Source organism: Betta splendens, chromosome 12 (assembly GCF_900634795.4).
Source record: "Betta splendens chromosome 12, fBetSpl5.4, whole genome shotgun sequence".
Lineage (NCBI taxonomy): Eukaryota > Metazoa > Chordata > Actinopteri > Anabantiformes > Osphronemidae > Betta > Betta splendens.
The window spans coordinates 3202056-3229592 of record NC_040892.2 but is presented as its reverse complement, the minus strand read 5'-3'; the positions used below and the strand labels follow the sequence as shown (position 1 = coordinate 3229592).

The window sequence follows — 27537 nt, the reverse complement described above, 5'->3', positions numbered from 1 at the left end:
AAAGGGTTTCATGCTTCGGACATTGATACAGGCCTTGTGTCTGGCATTTACAGCCAAACAACATTAAGGCTAATATGAACGTTTTATATTTTCTTCCCAGTAATTTGAATCTCCATCTGTCTTTTTCTTCTTCTCTGGTTAAACCCCAGACAAACAGGAAGTGAACAACAACGCGGCCCAGTCACACGCGTGAAAAACAACCGGATGCAGCGTCGCCCACGCTCCGCACGCCGACGGGCCCCCACGCGCGGCGTGACTGAAGCCAATGCGAGCAGAACCGCTGCGTCTGCGCCCACAGCCAGAACCAGACGCACGCGAGCAGCGGCTCCGTCCCCGAACGCAGACGCCAGCGCAGAGGGAGCGTGCGGCGCCCGTCACGGCCACAACAAACCCAGAGCCGAGCCGGAGGAGGCGCCGCCGCCGCCAGGACCGCTGCACCTGCTGCCTCGCTAATTAGGCGCATTTGTCTTTCATTTAGCCGGGCTTGAGAACGCGGGGAACGGCATCAATAGCGCCCGAGGAGCGGCAGCCTTCAGTTTCGTCCCTGCAGCCAAGCTTGTGTGGAAACAAATTTAAATGTCTTGTTTTGCAGCTTCTACAAACACAAGCTGGCGCGTGAACTGTCAATCTGTTGTCACGATAGTTTAATGGTTATGATGAAATACTGCATATTATAATGCTGGATGTGAAGGTTCCGCTCCGACACGCGGGGACAGAGCGGGTTCAGAGGGTCGGCAGCGACGGGTGTAAAACACAGCATCCGCTCTCAGGGTCTGCGAGCAAAGCAAGCTGGGCCACAGCCTCTGTTCGGCTGCAAGAATGAAGGTCCTCCAGCACGTGATGGAAGGAGTCTGTGCGTATGAAGGTCAAGGCTAGAATCCAGTGCGGAGCTGCGAGACGCCGTCATCCGGGCAAAGTCTTTTCGTTGGTGGAGCAGATGAAGTCATTCATCCAGCAAGAATGCGCGAATCCTTTCAGTCATGAGAATGGGACAATTATCCTGCTCGGTCCCTTCAGGCATAAACGTGTAGTTGATGCACAAACAGTGGTTAATGATGAACATGCTGCTTCGTGTTTGGACGTATGCATTTGTTCCAGAGTGACTGATGCTGTACAGTCGGAGTAAAGGTGACAGAAAAGGTTTTTATTCCCTGTATGTGGACTTTACGCATCACATCAGGCAGTTGTTTACACTAAACCCCAAAGAGAAAACAAGCCTGTCATTGTTGCACGAATAATATCAGAAGCTACGTTCACATTTGTAATTTCACTAAATTACCGTGCGTGTGATTATGGTCATTTCACCAATCTGATGTTCTTCCCAACAAATGTGCAACCTATCGTGTAGAACAAGCACGAGTTGTAAATCGTGTGCATGAGTGAACCTGCACTTCGTTCTCTCTCTCCCTCGCTCTAATCTGTTGTCCCTCCGTCTAAAGTCTGAAACCGCCTCTGCGACCCTGGTACCCACTTCACACGACGTGAGCAGATACAATGGGACGTGTCTGAAAACATCTTGTCAGCCGCCCTCCGCAGTCCCGGCCTTTTCACACTGGAGGATAATCTTCTCGGATGCTGCGATGGTCAAGTCAGGTGTAGAATTACTGTTAAAACCGCCTGGTGTGACCTTGGCTCTGAGCACAAATGGGCGGGTTCTGCCGTGTAATAACCGCGCTGAGATTGCAGCAGCAGCTGCCGCCTCGCCCGTTTCTTTTTCTATTTGTTATCGCTGCTCGTCTGACGATATTCCCCCCGAAGTCCAAACGGTTTAACTTTCACGTTCGCGAATTCAGATTCTTTTAATTGAGGTGAGCGCTGAGGACACCGGCAGTGTGTCGAGGCTGGAGGGGGAAGCTTGTCTTCAGCATCAGTTTGCTGAGACAAAATGACCTCGGAATGTATTTTATGGACGAGATAAAAACAGAATTAAATTAATTCATCATTATTGGTGTTCGGCGTGTCTGTGATGGAGCAATTAGCAGAGGATACCTAATTGCTGCTTGCAATTAAAGCTGTAAAATTACATGTTCAGACAGTGGTGGACAGTGGGATCAAACCAAGAACATGATTTCATTTAATTGCCTGGTACTAAGGGAAATTATCTGCAGTGTCTCTGTGTTATCAATCAGTGAAGATATGCAGGTGAGGAAGAATAATAATTATCATTAACTTCTCAAAGCAAAACTTATACACGACTTGGTATTTCTTCTAATATTCTAATCTAACTGTGTCTGGTTGTAAAAGGATCTGAGGTTCTGACAAAACAATGCAAAGTAGGACAAATATCATCCAGCAAGGATGAATGCAAACGGCCCAAAACAAATGGTTCTTACATGTGGTAACTAAGAAACACAAGACGAAGACGAGGAGGTGCGACAACGCGCTCCCGAGCCGAAACGCTTCAGCACCACGGACAGCACCCGGCAGACCATCTGTTTAAGATACAGCCTGTGCAGCTACAGTAACCCGACGGCATCTTATCCGTCAATCACCATTTCCAGCCGATATCACCACCAGACCCCCAAAGATCCGTTTTAGCTACGTGCGCGCCGGAAGAGGCGAGAAGGTGGGAGAAAGAAATTGGCACCCTCACAAACCTGGATGGATTCTGCACAGTTAATTAAGATGAAACGATTCAATTCTGGAGAGATCGAGGCAGCGATTCATTGCGCGGCACGTGGGGGCCATTCTGATTAGCAGCCAGCCAGCAAATTCCTCGATATTTTGATGCGAGACAATCTTTTGCATTTTCAATTACACACTCCAACAGCCCTCTAACTACCAAAACCAAACTCATCTGCATGATTTAAATGTAATTATGCCGTGCCAAAAACACAGGTCTGTCCCGGTTACCACTACAATCCCGTTCTCCTCCTGTCATTTCTATTTATTTTTTTATTTTTTTTTTTGCTGAAATTAATCTCCAGTGACAGTCCTGTGAGCCAATGCATCAAGATAAAAGTTTACCTGTTAGGAAAATAATTTCAATTTGAGGCTTTTTTGCGCCGCGTGAAGCGTTGAAGCACACGGATCTGCAGCTCAATCCTGACAGTCTGGGCACAAATCTGGGCGACTTTGCTTCATTCCACCTGAAAATCTCTCTCACCAATTCAGTTTCTTTGCAGGAGAAAAAGGTTGTTCCACTCGTTTCATTAAGTCCCCCGTCATCCAACAGCGTGTCGTCACTTTTTAGGAAAGTTTTCTTTTTGTAGTTCAATAAATCTGCGATATTTAAGCAGCTGGAGACAAATACATATGGAATTAAACCCATTTAAATGCTACATTTTATGGGAGGCCACTGTTAGAACCCACAGTCATCAGTGCCTCTATGGACGAGCGTCCCCTCAGTTGGTGCCAGAGTTAATGTGCTGTGATATAAAAACAAAGTATGAAAAACGCAGAGATGCACATGCAGCTCCTCTCTTCATCCGCTTACTCAGGAGATTTATTAAACAAACCAAAGGAGGCGGAGCAGATGGCCGTTATGACACCGTCCCATCTTTTCACAGGTCACGAGCAGCCGTGGGCTCCACTCTGCTGGTCTGGTCCACTCCCACTCCTGCAAGAGATGAGCTTTGCTCACCTGGCGTGCAGATGGTTTTTACGCAGCCTCTCCGTTATCAGCAGCTGGGCGCCGCCGCTGCGCCGCTCATTCAGCAGATGCTCAGACAAAGTGTGTGCGAGCGCACATCTGCGCGCGCCGGCGCTGCCCTCGGAGGATGTTAATTTTTACAATGGATGCACAAACTGTGCAGCCAAATGCTGCTGATTTCCTCCCCAGTGGCTGACCTGCGAGGGGGGATCTGTGATAAAAGGGAGCAGGCAGCACCATTAGCTGACAATATGACGCACTACACAAATGGTAGTGTGTGAAATGGAAGCCCCACGCTTCCTCCAAGATGCCCTGCAGTGAGGTTTGAGGGCAAAATCAATTGTTGAGAGTACACAAAAGAGGCCTGTTCTGTTGCGGAAGGTTTCCATTTGACTCTTTCACAGCGGAGCGACGCTTTTCTTAGCGGAGCCCGGTTTGTCCTTCGATTTTGGCAGCCTCTCGCTACAGAACTCCACTTGTAGCCTTAGATCGTGTCCATCTGTCAATACAGGTGTGTAACTCATACAGCCGCGTGTCAGAAGAATTCATCCACCAGCTAAAAAGGCATGAATAAGTCATGATTGGGTCTCCTGGAGTCTTTAAAATATCCATAACACACCGCTGGTTGCACCGTTGGACCTCCACTAGAGAGGATTCCTCCCAACGCTGGTGATGCTGATGGGGAGACACGTAGGAGAAACTAATGTGCATGTTGATATATTTGGCTTTGTAACAACCCTAGGAAAACTAAAATTTATTTGCATTTCATGTGTTCTGATCTCCAGTCAGATCCTGACTCAGGTATCACAGGTGGCTTCACACTCACCCACACGTCCCAAAGCACAGCCGACGTCCGTTTTCACACCAAAACGCTGCCTTAAACCACCGTTATGACGACTGAATCTGCAGCGCTGTAATGTGCTGAGTCGTGGTTTCGCCACGGTGCAAACCCGGAGCGACGAGAGGCGCTCTAACACAAAGTGACTGACAGCCCCTTCATTAATAAGCGAACATCCTCCATATTCTGCCTGCGAGCCCGCTGGCGATTCAGGCCGACCTGACTCAGCAGCAGAGAGACACCCCATCACTGCAGCTGCAGCCGCTGCACTAAACGGGAGGCAGCGTCCATGTGTCCCGACAGGACGACGAACACCAGCAGACACGCGTTACTGGGGCCTGTGGATTCCTGGCTCATCATCAGTCTGAATCACGTCTGATTCAGGGCTCTTGTTCATAAACAGCGTTTTTATGCCGACAGGATGAGGAACTTTAGGAAAATAAACTCTGATGATTGAGTAGAATTATTTTTTAACAAAACAAAGCACTGCAGACATGGGACTTGATTTATTTGCATTTGTCTGACAACTGCATGCGCAAAACTTCAAATGACCTCATCAGCGCAGTTCATTCACACTTCAAAATGGAAATCAGAAGCTGAGATCCAAAAGTTTGCATTAATTACATCGATATGTTCGTATGTGATAAAAGGCTTCTTTTAAAACCCAAAAGACACAGACGCCTATGAACCGTTTCCTTCATCCCCCTGTCTTAAAGCGGAACATAAACCTTGAATAAAATGTTCTAAAGACGCTTCTATAGGAGACAACCTCCAGGTTTAGATTGATGGTACCAAAACTACTGGAATAAAACCATTTTGGTATTTAACATACAAATTCAAAAGCAAAAGACATAAGAGCAATTTCATTCATTCTGCTCCAACAAAGCACTTACACCCTCTTGGCATCCATTACTGCTGCAACCATTTGTGTGTGTGTGTGTGTGTGTGTGTGTGTGTGTGTGTGTGTGTGTTTGCATAAACGCTGGCGAGGAGCCTGAATGCTTAAATAAGTATATTAGGCCGAGTCTATTTGCTCATACGAGTGCGTGTTTGTGTGCGCTCGCTGCACATTCTCAATCAGCCGACGTGTGCAAACGTGTCCGAACGCGCATTAATCACGGCTTTTTTTGAGCGAGCCTTCACCGTGATGGACTCGCTTCCCATTCAACAGCGAGCGGAACCTGCCGGAGGCATTTTAATGCCCCACCTCCGCGACATTCCTCAGCATTCTTCTTCATTACGACGCCGCAACGCCACAAACATGACCTGCACCAATAAAACGTTCCATTAATTTCATCACGGCTCAGGATAGATTACCTGCGGTGCTCGCGCTGAGGCGCGGACGCGGCGCTGCGCTGCGCCCGGCCTGAATTATCATACAAAAGAAATGAAGAATAAAGATTTCTGTATTTCACGCAGCCTCTCATCAGACACTTGTGCACACAACACAGCTGCATCAAAGAGAGAAATCAATTGATTTTATGCTCTGCCTTATTCAGTCGCCACATGCAGTCCCCAAGTTTATGAAGACACACAATATAATTAGTCTACAAAGACTCACTGAATATTCAGCGGGCCACAGCCACCGTCTCAGTTCAGCACAACGGAAATAGACGAGCACTCGGCGAGAGTTTGGGAGCGACTTTTGATGAGCTGAGCTCGACATCATGTGGCACCAAAATAGACGAGGGTCATCATGGAAAAAGAGGCTTTTCATTTTCCAGTGATGCTTCGAAGGACGAGTTTTTCTTTATCACTAATAGTATATAATGAGCATGATTGAGGATAATAACTACAGTAAATAACTATATTTAATGGGATATTAGCTTCAGCCACAATGAAGCCATTTCTCCATAAATTTGTCTTAAGCCTTTTCTCCTCTAATAACATTATGAGGCCGCTTCCGGCCTTTGTGTGCTGTTTATCACTGAAAGGAGGAAAGTCTCAGCCTTTACATGGAACTGAATAAGATTCTTCCCTGACGCTGCTGAGCCACTACAGCGTTACAACCCCACAGAGCACAAAGGCACCCGTGCCCCCCCCCTCCTCTCGGTGGCCGATTGTCAGCGTCACACTGCCATGGGGCTGCGTGCCCTTCGCGTTGTTCCAGCTCCCGGTTGTGGGAAAGTGCAGCGGGATTATGTACAGAATGCTCGGCACAGTGGAGCAGCTTATACTTCACACCACAAGTCTGATTCCCATTGAGAAGCCTGTAATACCACACCTGCAGAGCCAGATAAGCCCTCAATCCCCCCTTTTATTCCACCACTATTATTCTATTCTGCTTTGTAATATATCAGTGAGAAAAAAATAATAATAATTATGAAAGGGAAGCTGCGAGCAAATGGAAATGCAGAGACAATTTATGATTTTAATATTCACGCACATACCTGATCCTGCATGTTTGCCTGCTGCGTGCACGGCGGCTTGTTCAGCCCTAGATGTGGAGTGTGAAACTTTAATTGGCAATAGCACAAAGCTAATGTCATAATCAACTAGCTCATCGTTCCTCCGACAGCTGCGTGATGAAGTATTTTCTTTCCTCCCCCCCTTTAAGATTGAAGGGATGCCGCAGAGCAGAAAAACCCGGGTTTGTGATTGATGCCGATCTGTCACGTTATTGTAACCCTCAGAATTAGATGCTAGAGGGCTTGTTTGTCCTGTACGTCGGCGTGACACATCAGATAAAAAGATGTTTTCTTAAAACAGACGAATGCATAAGTCAGTCATCCTGATAAAACACACTTGCACATGAATTCCCTTGGAAAAGCGCTTTCTGTTTTACAGCCCACATGATGGGAGACTGACTTACAACGCTGGCATCATGTCTCCACAGCTCGGATGGTCCATAACACTAACTGGAACCACCACGGGTCTTTGATCTGCTTTCTGACCCACTTAATTAACCAGCTAGACCCATTACAAAACCATGAGAGTCTTTAATATAGCAAAGTGAACCATGAATTTAAAAGCAGCACGGCGCCATTTCCCAGCTTTGATGAGCTGACACGACTTTGTGAGCGTGCAGTGCTCTGGCACTGGAAAGCCGGGCCAGGAAATGTCAGGTCATCACAATCCTGTGATTGCAGTGCCCGAGAGGAGCATCAGAGGAGTCGGAGCACAAAAACATCCCTAAATGTAAATTCAATCTAATGAGCTCACCACAGTATAATTTAATCAAATCTACACATGAAAGAGCCGCTGCCCTGTTCAACATCTGAATGGAAGTGGTAGTAATTAGCCGTACAGATCGGAGGTGTACCCCCCCCCCCCCTCCCCCCGCTCCTGAGGAAATCCAACTTCAGCTAAAGGATGCCGGTGATGCAAGAGTTACCAGCTTTAAAGTTCCTCCGAACAATAAAAGCTAATCTAGGTTTTATTTATGTCCCGTTGCTTCCATTGTTCCCATCTTTATCCCTAGAACAAATAAGACTATCAGTTTAGAGTTTAGCAGAAACCCTTAAAGTTAGCACTTGTAATGTGACTGTTGAAAACACTGATTTCAGCAGCGCTACCACTTCCAACAGCGGCCACAGTTTGTCCTATATTGTATCTGTCTGGCGCAGAGTCCGTGATATTTGTGTTGTCCAACAGATTGTCGAGGCTTAAACAAAGGCTACACATCTGTTGTTTCAGATAACACTGGAGCACAGTCAGTCCTGCGTCCTGCGATACATCCGACACGTCCACCAGCTATTTCCCATAAAACGGGGCAAGTTGTGCTGTCGGGTTCCGTTAAAGCTGTGTCGACACTGTACATCACTGGAGATCTTGGCATTTCTGGACCTGACACCATTTCCTTCGGTCCAAATAAGGTCTCAGGACGCGAGCAATTAGCGCAGCGCTGGCAAGATGACAAGTGAATCCGAGCTTTTTGTTTGTTTTCTACAAAGCACGGCAGAAGCTCCACAGAGACCACGATGATGATGATGATGTATCTCCAGCCTATTTTATATAAAAATACTTTAAGCGAAAATCAATATGTGCATACGAATCTCCAGGGGAAGACAAACCAGAAGCGCGAGAGACTAAATACAAAAACACCGACCCAGTGTGAGCGGAGCCGATCGGTCCAGACCTCCACCCCATCCGTTACCCACCCTCCAAGCCTGCGTTCCACAGACAGAACCCTGCATTTTCAAAAGGAGATTACACACAGAGGCCCAATTATGAGTGGTGAAGCGCTGGAGCCCGAGAGGCCCCAGAATCAGAACCAGGAACCCACACCGGGCTCGCTCACTCCGACTCATGCCCCCAGCGAAACAAAGGGGATTTCATGTGTCTCTTAAATCCTTGGGCTTTGGGTACATTTGGGCTCACCCCTATGTGGACCTTTTAAGAACCGATTTATTCTCTATTACTAAGACACTTGGCCCAGATCTGGCCCTGGGCATGCTCAGAGCGGCATTCTCAGGGAGGAATGTGGGACAGGATGACTAAATAAAAGACACAGTGAATTCGCTGGTACGGCCTTACATGTAAGTGTGCTGGCACATGCTCAGCACAGATTAAAGCACTGGAAATACATATTACAGCCTTTAAGTTATCAGGTATTTAGAGTAATCTGATCACCCAGTTTGCCAAAGCCGTCTAATCTCCCGTGCGTGGACAAATGCTGGACTGACGTAGCAGCCGGGCCGAGACATTCACTTCGGAGACTCGGTGGAAAGTGGAAAGCGTGGCGGAGCAGAAAACATTTGGGGGGGGGGGGGGGTGAAGCTCGAGCTGCAGATTGCAGCTTCAAATGAAGACCCATGAGGAAGCCTCTACCAAATAAGAGCTCAGCGTGACAGTTCTATTCTATTAGGATCGATTCAGGTGAGAACCCACGTCAGCTGGTCCGGGTAATTAAATTCTACAGCAAAGCAAAGTGCACGGATAAGGGGAGACTAAGAATAATGAGCTAACGCATCTGCATAGGTGGGTCAGTAACGCCATTATTAAATATTTACACTTTATTTTTTGTCACACGAAAACGCACTCGTATTTGTGCAGTGCTCTTTAAATGGAATAAACTAGAACGTTGGGAGGAAGAGCAGCGAAGTGAAAAGACAGGAAGAACAAGCTGTGGAGGTGAAGAGGAGTCCGGCACAAGCTTTGGCAGGAAATAGAGGGAGGACGCCGGGGAAAGGGTCGAGCGAAGACGCACCATATGTGTGGAACTACATTTTTGATTATTGTCAATCTGATTACACATTGGTTTTTGGCAGACTGCTGTAAAAGTGAGAAGATGACACTCCGCTAACACACACACACACACACACACACACACACACACACACACACACACACACACACACACACACACACAAGTTGAGGCTCAAACACAGATTTTTCTCATTTTGCGATGACATCTGTTCCACCGCGGCGCAGATTGCAATTTTCTGACCTAATAAGGCCGACCAACTGGCCGTCAGCGCCTTTACCCTTAACTAGAAATGGCCCAATAACTGTTTTGAAGACCGCTCCCAATTTTTGAGCTCGACTCTCGCCCCGAGCCCGAAGATCGATCCGTATCGGTGTCTCGCTCTTCTTCAACGGAGCGAGCGACCGAGTGAACCTAAAAAGCGCGCACACACACACACACACACACACACACACACACACACACACACACACACGTGACACAAAGCGAACCTCTCTGAGCCACTCAACATAATGTAGCTAGATATTAATAGGTAAAATATGAATCCAATGTACCTATCACATGCAAACATTCAATATCAAGGACAAACACTGAACAAAGACGATCCATGTCGAGTGCAGACTATTCCCGTCTCGTTTTCATTATGGCTGATCTCACTCCAACTTAGCTTACTGCATGAACATATTAACATTATTAACCCACAGTAATAACCTATACAGATATAGGTTTGGGAGGACGGGAGACCTATTGGTAATACATTTTTATCATCGGCTGCAGCTCCCTGCAATGTTTACCTCTCTTGAGGCACTGTTGCTGAAAATTGGTCAGGGAATTGAGCTTTGGTTTGGGAGCCGTATTCCTGAAGGTGTGGAATCGTTTCCCCTCAGGTTCCAATTCCAGAGTGTCCGTCAAGTTCGATATTAAAATTCACCCGTCTGTGTGTGTGTGTGTGTGTGTGGGGGGGGGGGGGGGTTAATACATTACTGTTGTTGAGCTTTCAAGTGCCCCCCCTCCTCCTCTGCCTCCGAAGCTCAGGTACCACAGTAACAAAACAAGACAGATTGATGGAGACAGAAAAGTTGTACGGTGTTTGTGGAAAACCTACAGAAACAAAGACTTCATAAAAGTGCTGCACAGAGACCATTTCCGCCGTTATCAATCATTTTTTTTCTAGCAGGACAAGGAAAAAAGAAGAAACAGGCAATAGCCTCCTGGTCTGACCTGTGCAGATAAAAGCAATAGCGGAACGTGTTCACACACCGTCATCAGCGCTACCTCAGCAACCGCAGCATCCGCGCACAGAACAATAGGAGAGACGGGGGGAAAAAGGTTATTATCCACAGCGAGGCTCTCTCTCCACACTTCTGCACCGCTCTCCCATAAAGAGATGCGGCGCTGAGGCGTCTCAGCGGGAGGATGAAGCCCAGCGACGGCGCCGCGCGCGAGGAGAGCACCTCCGCCGTCTTCTGGGACCGAAGCTGCTGAGCGGAGATAAATACGTGATCCTTCCCGTCAGTCCTTCACCCAGGAAGTGACAAAAAAAAAAAACCTTTAACATTCATACGCGGCTTTAATTGCGCAGGTTCATTTTCGTTTCCCTCTGATTCGGTGGGAGTGCGCGGAGTGTTCTGTTAGTTATGCTAATTGGCTCTAGACCCCCTGCAGAGCGCGATCCTTTCCCAGTTGGATGACTGAAGTTGTTTGCCCAAGGAGATGGGTCTGTGTGTGTGTGTGTGTTTACAGTGTGCAGCTACAATGTGTCACAAAAGCTTTAGTGATGCTGGGGGGGCTGTGCATTGTGTGTGTGTGTGTAGTCCAGTTGTGTTCCCAATCCCCCAAATCCCCACTTTAAAGGGAGGCAGCTCATTGTGCTGTCACATATCGATTATTTTTCCTTTCATCCTTGTTTGTGATCCTATTAGTGAAGCAAAACCTAAGAGCAGATATTTTACATTTCTTTTCCCCACGTGGACGACTTCTACGTTCTGCGACTTTGAAGACGCAGCTCAGGTGCCACGGCCCACTTCCTGCGTCGAACTCGAACCCTCGCCGGCGTTCGAACCCCGTGTGCTCGTCAGCTGCCGCCGCAGATCCAGTGGATCCAGTCACTGCGGTTCAAACAGACACCTGTTCCCAGCGCCGAGGACAGGCTTCTTATCTGGGTCAGACACGCAGCGCTCTAATACTCTGCTGTTAGAATTCAACATCACTGCCTCATTAACATTTAGCTTAAAGTCTTCTCTAGCCTAAAGAACTTTCTTTTTTTTTTTTTTAATATAAATACTCCTTAGCCTGCAACAAATACTGGTTTATTCTGCCCCCACTAGTTGCTATGGAGAGACTTTACATGATCCTTCTGTTGGGCAGATGAAGGAGTTCACATTCTAATTCCTAAAACACGACAATCTTCCATCATACGAGAGCATTTAAGGCCCATTCTTCAATGAGTCATCGCAGCGATGGAGCTCAAAACTCCAGAGAGTCCAGTAACCGATACCGTGGGAATGAACCGACGCGTGTTACCAGAGCGGCCTCAATATCGTCTTTTATTACAGTCAAATATTACGCTTGAAAGGAAAATAGACGCCGTCCCCTTTTCCCCAGTGTTACTTGACTCACGCTTGGACATACTGTATGTTTTAAAATGGCATGTGACTCAGTTCAATTCAGATTTTTTATTTTTATATCCCCGACTCTGGTGTTTGATAAAATTCGAAGCATATGAAATCTGGGGGATTTTTAATACAAATTTTTATTAAACATAACTTCACGACACCTTTCAGTTTATAACTTCCCTCCCTGTGTTATGACCCACATATTATGACATATGGCTCTTTGGAGCGGTGTTTCCTCCCGCTGCTCTCTGGAGCCTCGTAGTGTAATATAGTGTCACACAGGCTTCATCCATCACCTCCTAATACGACGCTCAGTGATAGCACGCCGCTGCACCCAATATGGCGGATTATTACTAAATGTGTTTGTCTTAAGGGCGATTGCCTCACAGACAACGCGCCGCTTTCCTCTCAGAGTGATAAACTTCATCTGCGCCTCGTGTCTCGCTGTCGGAGAGACGCATGTTGTTTAAAAGCCGTTTGCTTTCCGCTCAAAGCCTCCAGTAGTAAACCCCGGTGCTTGTTTTATGGTAATGAACGTCGCCGCTCACAGAAATGCCTTTCGAGCCATTAAGGAGAGAGCAGGAGTGAAGAATGATGGAGGGAAATGCTTCACACACGACTTTTCCACCAACTCGGCTCATTCCGTGAGCTTTTACTGTTTCTTTAAGCAGAATCACTGCCCGGGAGCGCGCGACTCTGCCAAGCCCAGGATTAAGCAAGTACACGCTCAGAGCCAACAAGTAATATCCCATGAGACTTTGCTCTCTTGAAGGTAGATGTCATTTTAGATTTCACAGCCTTAATGCGTGTGCGGGGGTCACTGTGGTTTCCTCCTCTCGCTTCCAATACTGGCCAGTGGATGATCTAATTTAAGTCTGGAGATTGTTGCCCATCAGTAGCTGCTGCAGTGATGGAGGCAAAATGGTGCAAAGGATGAGCCGAGTCTGGTGAAATCAACCTCCTTAAACAGCAATATTACAAAGGACAATGACAAAACTGAGCAGAACTCCTGCCACAGGATTTCAGATATACAGTAGAATTCATGCTTCCTGAGCTTTAGTGTGCGGGACTGGTCCTGACCCTCTGGGGGCTCAAGTGGAACTTGGTTTACTTGATTAATGAGCCTCATTAAAAAAGGACTTTTCAGAACTTTCTTACCCATCAAAGTAAGACGTTACTCAAAGCTCAACGCTGTATTAAATGTGGATAAAACATTCATGTTTCGCCAGTGGACTCTTAGACTGCTGATCTTACAGAGAGGGAAAAGACCCATCTTTACGACTTTTAAAGAAGCGTAAAGTGTCCTCGTGTGATTTTACCCACAATGCAACACCCATTGCTAACTGGAAGCCAGTTTTACTTTGAAGCAGTTGACATCGACCGCTAAGCGTGTTTTGCTCGAAAAACCTTGGTGGGTGGCAGTAACCTTTTTTTTTTTTACTATCTTGGATAAAATGATTGGTATTTCTGGCCCCGCCCACATTAATGCTGTATTCAGGAGCGATGCAAAGTCTCAAATTGCCCTTATTTGTCTAAACTGCCAGCATAAGCCATCACCAGCTGGCTGAGGGGTCTACTGATAATCGTAGGCTTTACGCTCTATGCAGCAGCAGCTGAGTGAGAGATGACCCTACCTCTAGTTTAATCTGTGGAAGCAACACGAGAAGCAAAAACCCGCGCTCTGTCCTTTCTCACTAATTATCCAAGTGTGGAGAAAAGCTCAAATATTTATATTAGCTTAGAAGTATCTGGTTGTATTTTGTATTGCACTTCTCAATTTGTAACATTCACTCAGTGTGTAATCGAGTTCAACCTGAAGCTCATTACTTTATCTTAAAATGAGCAGTGTGACCCTCTAATAATCTATTTCACTAATTCAGAGAAGCTGGGATGATGTTAAATACTAACATTCACACACACAAATGTATAACAAACATCTGAAGTGGAAGAGCAACTCACTATTCAGCCTGAACTACAATAAATGCAGTCATAGTAAGAGATGGAAACAACCTTGAGTTCAGTCCTCAGGACTTTTATATCTCTACTATTGACACTCTTGACCTCAGCAGACTTCTCACTATTAAACTTGCAAAAAGCAAGTTAAAAAAAAAAAAATCACCAGATCCTGATTGGTTTTCAGTTGGTTTTTTAAGCCATTCTCGCTGGTCATGTCTCTTTCACTTCTACAGGACTCAACCTCTTTATTAAAAGAAAATAAGGACAGCACCTCTGACTCTACTGTAACATCCCAGAAGCCTGGTCCTTCTGGTCTTCAACTCTTAACTGTGATGAGTGGGATATTTTTTTTTGCATACAGTACCTTCCATAAGTTTGGTTTGAGAGAGATAGTAATTGCATGATTAAGGCGTCTGTACAATTCTCAGTGGCCTCAGTCAGAAGCGGTGCAAAAGTACCTGATTTCTTTATTCTGTTATACAGAATAAAGCTACAGCAATTAAACCAATCACCACCCCCTTATAGACAACAACGTGAGGCGGGTGCTCGGGGGTCGGAAAAGACTCCCCTCTATGCTGATGATGGGGTTGTCTATTGAATTCCTGAATTTCCCTTCGAGGATTAACATCATCTATCTCATCATAGCTTTATCAAACCAAACTCACTCTTATTAGTATCAATGCTTTAGACAATCTGTCTAAAGCAGTTGCTGTCAACTTCAGATTCCAGGGAGATGCTGTTAAAGTGACAAATCTGGAACTCAGCAGCTAACAAATGCAGAAGTAAAAGAAAGAGTCTTATTCATGTGTACAATGGAGCAGCCCTGATGTCAGGAGGACATGAGCTTTGCGAAACATAACGTGTCAAACAATCAGTAATATTTGAGTAACCATTAAAGCAAACATGGTTAGAAAAGGTCAGGACTGAAATCTCTGCATCACTGACGGTGGCCTGTGGAACTGCTGTTCTTATCTGTTAGTTTGAGAGATTTGCTTTTGCTTAAACACTCAGCTTGTTTGCTTAAAAAGCACACGGGCTGAAACTGAAGACTACTTGTCAAAATGCAATGTTTGTTTGCAAAATGTTCCAAATGAAAAACATGCAATAAGAACAACTCTCTCAAACAGCACAGCTTGTGGTCAAACGAATGCATTCGTTTGATCCAACATTGGACAACAAAATGCTGAATACAGCTTTCAATATAAACTCCATTCAGCTTTGTGTGCATGTGTGTACACAATGCGTCTGTGCCATTTATTGAAACTTCACACTGTTTTGAGATGAGGTAAATCGCAAGCAAGCAAATAACAGCATGAAGTGTATTATTTTCTCCCAAGGTGATTTTACTAGAGATAACAAACACCTACATTTATATGATCTGCTGAAATACTGTAAAATCGTATACTCGAGCATGAACGCTGTGAAATCTTTCCCTAGTTTTCCTTAAAGAATATTTTTTCTGTGTCCGTGAACTGTTGTTGACATTCTAGACTAACGTGGACATTTGATGCATTTAAGTGCATCTAAAAACTGAAGAAAACAAACTGGTGTTGAAAGACAAGTTAAACAATGGGAAGTAAAAGCTTTAAAAATGGGACAAATACCAGAACTACAAAAATCACAAGTAAATAACAAACACAACTAACGAAGGAATTCTGGAGACAACGGAGAGCAGACACAGCAGAAGCACAGGTAAATAGGTAGCGGTGATGAGACGACAAAACTCAGCTGCTCCTGAATTCTAATTCAGGCAGTCAGACTGTTTCTACATTGGGTTAGAGTTCTGTGTACCTTCCCTTTGTGTGTGTGTGAGAGAGAACTCTTATTAAATTAAAGCTGAATCCATTTTGGTTTTGTAACTTTTCAACTTTCCCTCCCCGACCACTCTGACCGAACCCACACACGTACAAGAGAGCAGGAAAAGGGAGGGTGGAAACCTCCCACTCTTGTTTAGCACGGTGCCCTTCATGCCAGGCATCCAAGTGCTTCTTCGCTAAAGCCATGAAAAATGCTGTAATGTAGATCAGCCATTCAGAGATCCGCAGCGAGAGGTAGCCTCTGTATTTTCGGTATTTCACTCAACAACTTCGCCCCCTGAAACTTTTTTTATATCTAACCAAGAAATGTCAAGCCTTCAATCCGTCTTGTTAAAACACTAGCATTTTTGGCATCCGGGGCTACACGGAGCGCCTCCAAACGGCCCTGACGGGCGGCCTGACAGCATGCGGGCGTGTTTAGGGCTCCTCGACAGAACGCGGCCGAGCCGCAGACAACCTGGAACCTCGGCGAAAACAATCACGGCTGGAGAGCATCATATCCAGAGGCGCAGACAGGGTGGAACCTGGTTTTTATCCTCCACCTCAGCACAAAGGATCAAACCCAGTGAGAAATGGATCAATCTGCGACCTACCTGTGTATTTGTGCAGTGGCTTTCAGACACTCACCTGAAGAGAATCCTGATTTTGCCCCCCCACCCCTCACCAATTTCTGGTTGACAGTGACGATGCAAACACTGCTCACATTTTCATGCAAAAAAACACACACACGCACACACACAAGCCCACCCAGGCACCGCTCAGGCAGCTACAGTCACAGCAGCATGTTGTCTGGCAGAAGCGCTCGAACTTCGTGAGAACCGTTCTTGCTCTGGCTCGCGTCTGCAGCCTGTTATTCTCGGGGCTCTGCAGTGCCGCGCGCGCTCACTGCGTCCTGCTCACACACTCTTTAGGCAAGTGTCACAGCTCATTCATGTTAATACTACAAGTCATTTTGCATTCTGTCACAACAGCTTACAGCTAATTATATGTCTCATAAATTATATATGTGCTCTTGGCTGAAAAAGAAATCATTTGCATCTCATTAAGTGCTGCACTGAAATCACTCAGGTTTGCGCGTCGTATTGCGTGACCATTCCCACTTCCAGCTGCATCAACCCACGACCTCGCTGCAACGCGTGTCGCGTTTCCACGGGCGTCTCTTCTTACCTGTGCACAGGAGGAGCGCGGTGAGTCCCGCGCGCCGGAGCGACCCCGCGTCGCGCCGCGCACTCATGCTGGCACGCGGGGGTGAGCCGCCGAACAAGTCCCTCTGCGGGAAGCCGCACAAGTTTGCACGCAATTTATCCTCTGTGCGCAGCCGTCCGCTCATAACCGGGCTGCTGCTGCTGCTGCTGCTTTCCACGCGTCACCACCTGCCACAGACAGCAACGCACGGTCAGGATCATTCCCAACACATACGGCTAGAGTGGATATCGACCCTAAAACGAAGGCGAACGCGCCAGAGCCAAAATCCACATGTGTCAATTTCACATAAAGGGTTGAAAAAAAAGCTGGTGCGACGACTCAACTTCTTTGCGCAGGGAACATGTTGCGTCAAGTGTTAATGTGTGATGGCAAAACAGGTGCCTCAGGCTGTGTCACCAATCACACCCTACAGCTCAGCGCGTCGTGCAGTTAATTATCTCATTAATACAAACTACACAGCGGTGGAACAAGTCGCTCAGAAAGCAACGCAAACGCGGTCTCACGGAGAAATAAGAGTAGTTGTGAGGAATTGATGCGGTGCTGGCGTGTTTCCTTGCGTCTTACCATATCTCTCGCTGCTCAGGACGCTGCGCCGCAGTCTCATCCAATATTAGCACGTGGCATCAAAATTAATCTGCTCATTAACGATTGGAGCGAAAGAAAAGTCCTCAACAACGCGTCTGTTTCCCCACGCAGAAAATCCCCTGATGCGCGGCTGCTTCCTCCTCCTTCTTCTTCTTTCTCATAAAAAAGGTGGCTTCACAGCGGTCCAAATCACCTGGACGTGACGAGCGGCTCAGCCCACGAGGTCTGCGGCGTCTGACGCACGCTCCCCCAACTTTGCAGGCGATAAAAACAGCCGTGCGCGGATCGGAAGCGGCGCCGAAGTGGCTCCCGAGCTGTTGCCTCTCTGCACCCCGTGGATGTGGACGAGCGGAGAGCGCTGGTGCAGGAACTGAGGAGGGGAGGGCGGTGGGGGGTGGGTGGCACGCGCACTCCAGGCTGGATTGGCAAATTAGAGGGTTTGCGGGCGTCACGTCAGCGAGTATTGCGCCAAACGATTCACGCCTCGCATCACGTGAAGATTGCGCCTTTTTCCCCCGGAAATCGTCGGGAAAATAAAGTTGACCCTAAAATCAGTGAGGAGCGCCGGTGTCTCACCACGGAATAGGTTTAATAATAATGGTGTCGCTCGGGTGAGAAGAGGAGCTTCAGAGAAGACGCTAACGAAATTAAAAGCGCAGATATGCATCAGGTGATTTAGTGTAAATTACTAGAACATTTTAACGCGTGAGAGCGAAATAGATCCTCTCATACCAGTAAAATCCACAATAAACAAAATCCACATCTGTCACGTGGAGTCTAATGAAACCAACCCCAAAAATGTAGAGGCCTAGTTTTTAACCATAACACAAAACATGCGGCTGAAAATGTGTGTAACCCACAACTGGGAAGCCTCATTAGTGTCCAGTGAGTGAAGACAGAAGTGGAAGACAACCTGTTGTGTGTGGGTCGCTCATGAGAAGCAACAGTGCCACCTATGGGGCAAATATGAGCTGTCATCACAACGGCTGAGGGGAGCCTGTCTGTCTACCTGTCTGTCTGTCTACCTGTTTGTCTGTCTGTCTGTCTGTCTCTATCAATCTGTCTGTCTGTCTACCTGTAGTTCTGCCTGTCTGTCTGTCTGTCAGTCAGTCAGTCAGTCAGTCAGTCAGTCAGTCAGTCAGTCAGTCAGTCTGCCTGCCTGCCTGCCTGCCTGCCTGCCTGCCTGTCTGTCTGTCTGTCTGTCTGTCTGTCTGTCTGTCTGTCTGTCTGTCTGTCAGTTAGTCAGTCTGTCTGCCTGTCTGTCTACCTGTCGTTCTGCCTGTCTGTCTGTCTACCTGTCGTTCTGCCTTCCTGTCTACCTGTCGTTCTGTCTGCCTGCCTGTCTGTCTGCCTGCCTGTCTACCTGTCGTTCTGTCTGTTTGTCTGTCTACCTGTCTGTCTGTCAGTTAGTCTGTCTGTCTGTCTGCCTGTCTACCTGTCGTTCTGCCTGTTTGTCTGCCTGTCTGTCTGTCTGTCAGTTAGTCAGTCTGTCTGCCTGCCTGTCTGTCTGTCTTTCTGTCTACCTGTCTGTCTGTCTGCCTGCCTGTCTGTCTACCTGTCGTTCTGCCTGTTTGTCTGCCTGTCTGCCTGCCTGTCTGTCTTCCTGTCTTTCTGTCTGTCTGCCTGTCTCTATCAATCTGTCTGTCTGCCTGCCTGTCAGTTAGTCAGTCTGCCTGTATGTCTGTCTGTCTTTCTGCCTGTCTGCCTGCCTGTCTGTCTGTCTGCCTGTCAGTTAGTCAGTCTGCCTGTATGTCTGTCTGTCTTTCTGCCTGTCTGCCTGTCTGTCTGTCTGCCTGTCTGCCAGTCTGCCTGCCTGTCTGCCTGTCTGTCCCTCCGTCTGTGACTCACCGCTCCTCCTGCTGGGTGGAAGGCCAAACGCTGCCAGCGCGCACGCTCGCCGTTTCCTCCAGAGAGGAGTGAACAGGCCATTATGCGACACACAGAGCGCGGACGTGCGAGGAGCAGCCGGAGGAGCCTCGCTGCAGCTGAGGCCTCTCACGGCAGCGCTAAACACCAATTACAGGCCATCAGCGGGCAAGTGGCGGGATCCAGTGGGTTTGGAGGGCGGAGCCCCCTCCTCCTCCGTCCCCTCTCCTCCACGTGCTGCGTTCTGCTCTTGTGAGTTGTTTTAGGGTGAATTGTGTATCTTTGCTGCATTTCAAACGTCTCACATGACCTGCACCATATTCCTATTCTCGGGGCCCTGCAGCGGGCGGCGCCGTGGGAGACCCGGCCTCTGTCCACTCAGGTAGCATCACAGGTTTGACCCCCACCTGCTGCATATAATGGTGATCCAACAATCAGACCATTTACAGTGCGTACGTTCTCTACTGGGGAGAACATTAGCTTCATAACATAACACAATATGAGTCTTGACCAGAGAAGGAACCTTTTATTGAACGTTTTCTCACTTAAGCTTCTTACTGACACATTCTCATGCAACAGAACCTGGACTATTATCCAATTACCGGAGATCCTTTGAGTTACAGCCTGAGCATTTAGCCGTTTGTGTCTGAAGCCATGCCGGGCTAGTGCGTAAAACTGACTGTACTGCAATTAAAGACATCTGCAGGCTCTTTCATAATACGCTCCTGATGAAACAGGGCAGATGGAGTTAAAACAGATTATCCCAACAAGGAGAGGGAAGAGACCGTGTGTGTGTGTGTGTGTGTGTGTGTGTGTGTGTGTGTGTGTGTGTGTGTGTGTGTACCGCTGTGGACCTCCTGCTGAGCACGAGCCCATCGGACGCCTCGGAGCGGCTCCTTCGGTCGAGGACGGGCTCCATCCGCCTGCGCTAAAAAGACCACGCTTCTGTCCAGAGGATATTAGCTGCACATCTGCCCGTTATGGCTCCAGCAGCTGCCTGTCATCTGGACACGTGGAGCAGCAGGTCCGGAAGAAGACGAACAGACCGAAGATCTGCACGCTGCACTCGAAGCCGTCTCAGCCATTTGGACGTGTTTGTGCGGAGGATGAGCAGCTGAGAGACTTCCGCGCGAGGGTTAGCGTAGATTCACCCTGATTCCCATTCGCGCAAACACAAATGCTGCACGTCGTAATGCTCTTGCTCAGGTTTGGGACCAGTTTGAGGCAGCACTGTCAGAGCCGGATCTACGGCCCAGTCCCGCGGCAGGACCTGCACGAAGCGAGGCGTGTTTCACTTTTATGTCCCGTTGAGTGGAGCTAACGGCTCTTTAGGACTGATTCTACTGCTACTTTATAACGTCTTTAAATGAACGGACCTCGACCGTGTCGGCGCCCAGCTCCGGCCGTCGGACGCTCCCGTTTCCCCGCCGCGATCGACGCGCGTCCGCCGCGCAGACGCCGCCGGCGCCGCCGCCTGATCGATGCGCGTCACAACGCGGCGGCACGAGCGGTGACCTGGCAGGAATCTTAAAAAGCGCAGTGATGGATCGCGTCGCTCCGTCTATAAATGTTTAATGCTAGTAGAAAAAAAGAGCCAGCAGCTTAAATCGTCTTCATAATGTCGCACGCGTTGAACTTCTTTGAATGAAAGGAACCAGCGATGGCAACACGCACGTCTCACGTGCATGTACACACACATTAATTAAGGGTCACTGCAGACGCTGACGTGAGAGGAATCTGAACACAAGCTGCTTTATGTCGTCCTCCGCGCAGCAGCAGCAGCACAAACACAACAATATTGTAATGTGCTGATGTATGAGTGTAGAGGGGAGCGCAAACAATGACAGGGGCGTGTTATGAATAAAAGATCAGAAGCCGCCGTGCGGCGCGTCTTCCTTCATAACGCGACACATATTTTAGCTGCTCTTCATCTCACGTGACGGAACCGGAGAGGCCCGAGACGGAGACGCGCACAGTTCACCGCATGACGGAGCGTTCTGTTCGCAGACGCCAACAGACGCCCGCTGATCAAACGGCTCGTGTTGCGGTCGTCCGCGTTTGCTTCCTGTCGACCCGTCCTCACAACAGGCGTCGGCGGAAAACAACGAGCCCGTGGTTGTGTTTGTCTGCCAGCGCCAAGAGCTGATTTCCACACGGTGTCCAAAAACCCGCGCTGCCTCCTGCCCGAAGCACAGCTGTGGACACTGTTTATTTCTGGCTGACTAGCAGTTTCTGCTCTAGGACCATTCACGGGGAGAACACCCACACGCTTAAACACGAAGAAGTAGAAGAGGTTCAACAGGAATTTTATATTTATTAAACGTGTGAGCACAAAGGTGCATCTACCACCTGGGCGTTCTCACAAAACAGGATTAATATTTATAATTAGGCCGTGAGTCTCGAAGGCGGATTCATTCTAATTTGTTATCGCCACCGCTTCCTGCTTTATTTAAAATCTGTGAAAAGGTTAAAACACCTCCGACGGGCGGCTCAAAACGGTTTTCTGCATATGGTTCTGTGTTAGAAGCTGTGAGGTCTGAAAAGTCTCTGCCAAACGTGATGAAGCCACGTGGGAATGAGTGCGTCTGAGGACCTGGACGTTCTCATTCGATCATCCTTTCTGATCATTTCTGGCTGTTCGGTTCTGTTCGGTTCTGTTCGGTCTGATCTGGTTCACATTGAGCCAAACAGGTTCCCTGCACTAACAGCTGCCTTGCTATGAGGAACACACGTAATGTAGCCCGGCTGACAGGTACCGGACCCCAGGGTGCCTCCTGGACCGCGCTGCATATATGCTGAGCCTCCAGTTTAAACCTGGAGACGACACAGTGTTCAGGACAACACTGAGACCGTCAGTCTGTGGCTTTAAGTGTGAAGTAAACTACAGGCGTCACCACGACTCATGTCACTACATCATCCAGCTTCAGCTGGGATTAATTCACTGTTTAGATTTCCTTCATCCTTGTGTTTGTTTTGGAGCAATTTCACCTACAAATATAAAAGTGAAAGCTCATCACCGTACATAAATATCCATAAACCGATAGTTTAGTTGTTTCGTATTTTTAGACGATGCATTCGATTCATTCCCTCCACTGTTCTTTTACAAGAGGTGGAGGAAAAATGCGATGGCGCCCTGATTGGCATCAGAAACGCCAGCGCAGGTAATCACTATCATCAGCGGGATGTTTCTCTGCCTCCAGTGATGCCACAGCTCTTTTCCTGCCCGTCTCCCTTAGCTTTAATTGTCTCTGTGTCGCGCACGCCGCTGCTCATTGGAAGCGGAGGCTGCCTTCTCTCTGATTAGGACTGTTTTGAGGATGCATCAGGCGGTTTCACGCGCCGAGCATGTGTTCTCTTCCAGGCAAAAATCACTCACGTATTGATTAGCTGTATTACATCCTCGCTGCTGCCACTGAGCCAACTTGGAGCAAGGCTGTTAGCTGATCTATATTGATTCATGGCTATAAATGTATAGAGGATACGCTGCCTTACTGAATAAATGCTTCTTCTGGGGTCCTGGACACCTTTTCTCCATTCATCCTTTGCTTTGTGCTAAGGGGGTGGTGGCTAATGAAACTCTCACACAAACATACTATATATACTGTAACTGGCATGGCAGCATAAGACTCAAAGAATGTGACCACTACAGCAAATAGAGATCAGACTGTAATTTCCCATTCGCCGAGCTCTCATCTGGCTGTTTGAGCCGTTGTCAGCTGATGTCAGGATGGAGTAATTAACATTTATCAGTCCAGAACAGAGACCTTTCCCCCACAACCTGTCACGGCCTTACTTGCCCACCGCGCTGCTCTCCAAACCATTACCGACAACAGGCAGTCAGTGAATGAGCGCGGATCAAGGCCGAACTGTCATCAGCTGCCATTACACACTGCAGAGTCAGTAATGCCGAGCGACTGGACGATGCGGCGGGGCGAGAGTCCGTGACCAGCGGTGCAGGCGTTAAATCAATGCGGGGGCGTCGGATCTTATGGCCGTAACTTTTATTAATGGGGGTTTGAGAAAAACTTCAGCAACTGTGTGAAACAATTAGCGTTAGCACTACTTGCTGGTCCTGTCCACTTTATTTTGGCATCAGGTTATGCAAGAATGAATTCAACACAAATATCAGATAATTTTCATTATTTATTATTACTGTTACATTAGTTTTTATGGGGAGAGATCAGAAAAGCGCATTAAATATTATCTGAATCCTATTGTCTTTACCCATCCCCATCAAAAACTGGTGCAGACCTCTGAATAAAACCTCCACATTTGTGTAGTCACCTGAGGTTCACGCGGCTTTGTCCAGCGAAATGAAAGGAAGCTGCATTAATTAACCAGACGAGCAAAGCTGTGAGTTTTGGGCACAAAGTGCTCATCACCTTTTGAATTAATCTTCCAGCCAGACAATTATGTCCCCCGACTGATTCCACACACCTCGAGACTGAGACTAACGGTCCGCTTCAATTAAAGACCGTTTGATGAATCATTGTCATGGAGACGTTCCCTGAGCCACAAAAGGAAACTTAACATTTTATGACATCAGACGGGAGGATATACTAATACTAATCTGAATCTGAATTTACAGCAACTACACGGGTTGGAGCGCTACGTGGACTGGGCGCTAATGGCGCTTTAGCAATTTGACAGTATAATAGAACGGCTCGTCCCCACACAGGAAGGAATACTGATTGTTGTCTGATCACACTGAATGTGAGAATGGGAGAAGATGGCTGAAGTATCTGCTAATACATCAACAAGGGCTGCTGTGACCAACACTTCCCTCCTGTGGTGTTGTAACATGTATTTTCCCAGGTGGCTAAATCCCTTTAAGTATCTATGTAATCCCGTGCTCTGCAGCACAGCCAGGCGTCGGTTCCCCGCTGCAGTGCCTGGCTAAGTGGCGCAGACAGCAGCAGATTGCCCTGCAGCCCATTTACCTGCGGTGCTAAAGGTCTGCGTGATCCACTCGCAGTCATTTAACAGCCTCAAGCAGTCAAATCAGGGTTTCAAAATGCAATTCTGAATATTGAGTCAATTACTGTTTCAGTTGCTTTGTAGCTCCTGCATTCGCGACAGCAGCTAACAGTATTAGATGTTAAAGGATGCAGTGACTTATAAATATATGGGCAACAGTTGATTTAAACATCTATTGGCAGTATTCATTCTGTAATTTCCAGCTTGAGATGCTTTTCGGTGCCAAACCCACGTTTGCTGTGATCCGATATGATCCAAGTAACTGTGAAACTCTGTAGTTCCTCTGTTTCCGTTTCAAACGTTCCCACTGATTCCGATTCTCTGCAGGTTAATCCTCGCGCGTGCGTCCCACTTCCTCAGCTCTTGAGACGCACTCAGACAAAAGCCAAGCTGGAAACACGCGGCGTTGTCAGTGAAGTGTTTATGTTCCTGCTGCGCAGTCACATCACAGCTCCCTCCTCTTCATAATCGCTCGCACGCTGGCGGCGGCGTCTTTGAAGATCCCACGTGACGCCGCGCGTTGGACAGGCTGATCACAGCATCATTATGAGGCCAAACGTCTCACCGTGGGCGCCACGGCCTCACCCTCCGGCCTCTGCGTGTGCCATGGTGACATATGAAGGCGCCTAAACTCACGGAGGCGATGGAGCTCAGGGAGGTTTTCAGACGCGGGGCCGTAATGAGAAGCGAACGGGCCTCGCATGAAGGTAGACGAGCTCCACTGCACATTAAAGTCCAGGATGTTTTACAGGCGGTAATAAAGCCTCGGGCTAATCACAATCGCCAAGAGCGCGCTATCCGTCAGCCGTGTGCAAACGTGGAGGTTTACCTTCGCGGGCGGGAGGCGGCGTTCCTCGGCCTGGGCCGCGGAGGAAAAGAGGACAAACAGGGATTTGCTAGTGCAGTAAAAGGTTTTGGGCGCGTCTCCCATCTCGCCCGATGCAAATGTAAATTACTTTGTTACGGTCATGCTTCAAGTGCAAAAAATACACATTGGGTGTTTTCTGTGGAAGCTCGGTTTGTCACGGTGGGAAGATGAGGAAATGACCAATGAGTCCTGAAGGAGGTGGATTTACACCTTATATGTGATGAACCCAACAGTGGATTCAGTGAACCCACCCCTGACTGCGAGCTTCCTGTTTGCACTCGCTCAAACCACTTAACCCCATAAAGAACAGGAGCACAGCAGCAGAGACGTCAGCTCATTAACCAGCGAGTTACCACGCAACCGCCGGCCGCACATTGTTTAGTCAGCACACGGTGACACAATTACATATGGATTTATTTCATGATTCATCTGGCTCTGGAGGACTTGAGGCAATTAAGAGTCTTATTTATTACAAGAAGCATCCTGCCGTATGGTAAACAGAGGCTCTTGAGGGAGGAAGATGAAACAGGTTTCCTGCTTTAGAATGACACAAACACGAGAGCGAGATGTAATCAGGCAGTTTATTCAGCATCCCGTGCAATTATCCTCAGCGCTAACGCTTTACTTCCACAGCCTCTTCTCTCCTCTTCAGCTTGTGAATGTACTCATCGCTTTATCTACCTGCGACTAATTAAATATTCTCAAAGGTAATAAGGTTCTTGATCCAACATTTAATTACAAACCCGCAAATCATATGAAATCGAATCTGTTATTATTTAAGGAACAAGTAGACTTGGTGGAGGTCTTGTCAGTGCCTTTAGCTCAGTATCACATAAGTTCTTGTGGGAGGTTTAGACTTTGCCATAAAATGGGTAAAAAGGCACGAAAATGTAAAAAAAAACAAAAAACACATTCAAATGTGCATCTCAGCAGCAAAGTTCAGAACAGAAGGGCAGCATGTGCAGGAAGGCATAATGACCGCGTGAACGGCTTCTCCTCCAGCCATCATTAGGGCATCGCGGTGGGTTTAAGGCCGCGAAACAGCTCCGGCGACCTCTCACCCCGCATAGCATGAATGATTAAATCATATCAACGCTGAATATTACACAGAAAAATAAACAACTACTGTAGATGGAAACTGGGCCCATTAAGTCACATAGAATGAGGAGAATCTTTACCTCGCCTCGTCTTGTTAACACGAAAGTGTGGAGCGAAAGCGAGCGCCGCACTGGAGGAAACAGTTCCGAGCGGCCTAGAAAAGGCTGTGCAAAGCTTAAATGACAAGCAGCGGCTTCGGGGGTCAGACAGGAGACAGTTAAAGGCACAAAGGGATAATTGAGGGTATGGAGGTGTCAAAGCCACCCGGCATGTTAAAGGAAATTCCTTTTCCTGCAGCCTGGATCTCGTTTTCACTGATTAGAGCGGGAGATCTCGGTGAGTCGAGGCGGCGCTGTTGTGAGATCTGAGTCCAAAAGGGCAGAAATTACAATTGGTCCGAGAACCAGACAAGCTCTTCTTCCAGGTGTTGTGATTAGCATATAAAACAGGAAGGAGATGGAGCAGGAGACGGCGGGAGGCGGGATGATCCCGCCCTGCGAACTGCACCGGACCACAGTAACCCGAAAGGTCACACGAGATTAAACATGGAGGGAACTCAGTTTGAGGATCTGTCATGAATGTAGTCCAGCGTGTAAACAAGGTCAGGCCCAGCGTGCTGGGATGGACGGGTCCGCTCCAAAGGGCCGAGGGGCCGAGCGAGAGAAAACAGCCCTCTAACTCACCGCGGGGCCGGCTTTCTCTTTATTGCCGCCCCGCGTGATGACAAAATAAATTCTGCAGTGATCTCTTCAAAGTGGCCCAGATGTGCTTGGTCTCGGGCCAGCGCGATGGATGGGGGTCGACTCTGAAGTGCCACAACTCAGTGGCGAGCGTTGGCGCGGGCCCAGTTCTGGCTCAGGATCAACTCTGCCCTGAAGCTGGTGAAGCTCGGAGCCAGACAGCACCAGCTTCTGCCTGTGCAGGTAAAAAAAATACACACGACTAATGAAGAAAGATTTCACACCGGCCAGCT

At 47.9% G+C, this 27537-nt stretch overlaps 1 protein-coding gene across 1 annotated transcript in view; it reads right to left on the bottom strand.

The window, feature by feature from the left end:
- LOC114866639 (transmembrane protein 132C) overlaps positions 1-18899 on the bottom strand; it is a 93153-nt gene extending 74254 nt beyond the window's left edge. The window contains exons 1-2 of the mRNA XM_029168644.3: positions 17735-18899; positions 17132-17337 (exon numbers count right to left, since the gene is read on the bottom strand). Of these exons, the coding sequence (XP_029024477.1) occupies positions 17132-17294 (163 nt within the window). The 5' untranslated portion in view covers positions 17295-17337; positions 17735-18899. The remainder of the gene's footprint in view (positions 1-17131; positions 17338-17734) is intronic.
- Positions 18900-27537: the final 8638 nt, after the last annotated feature.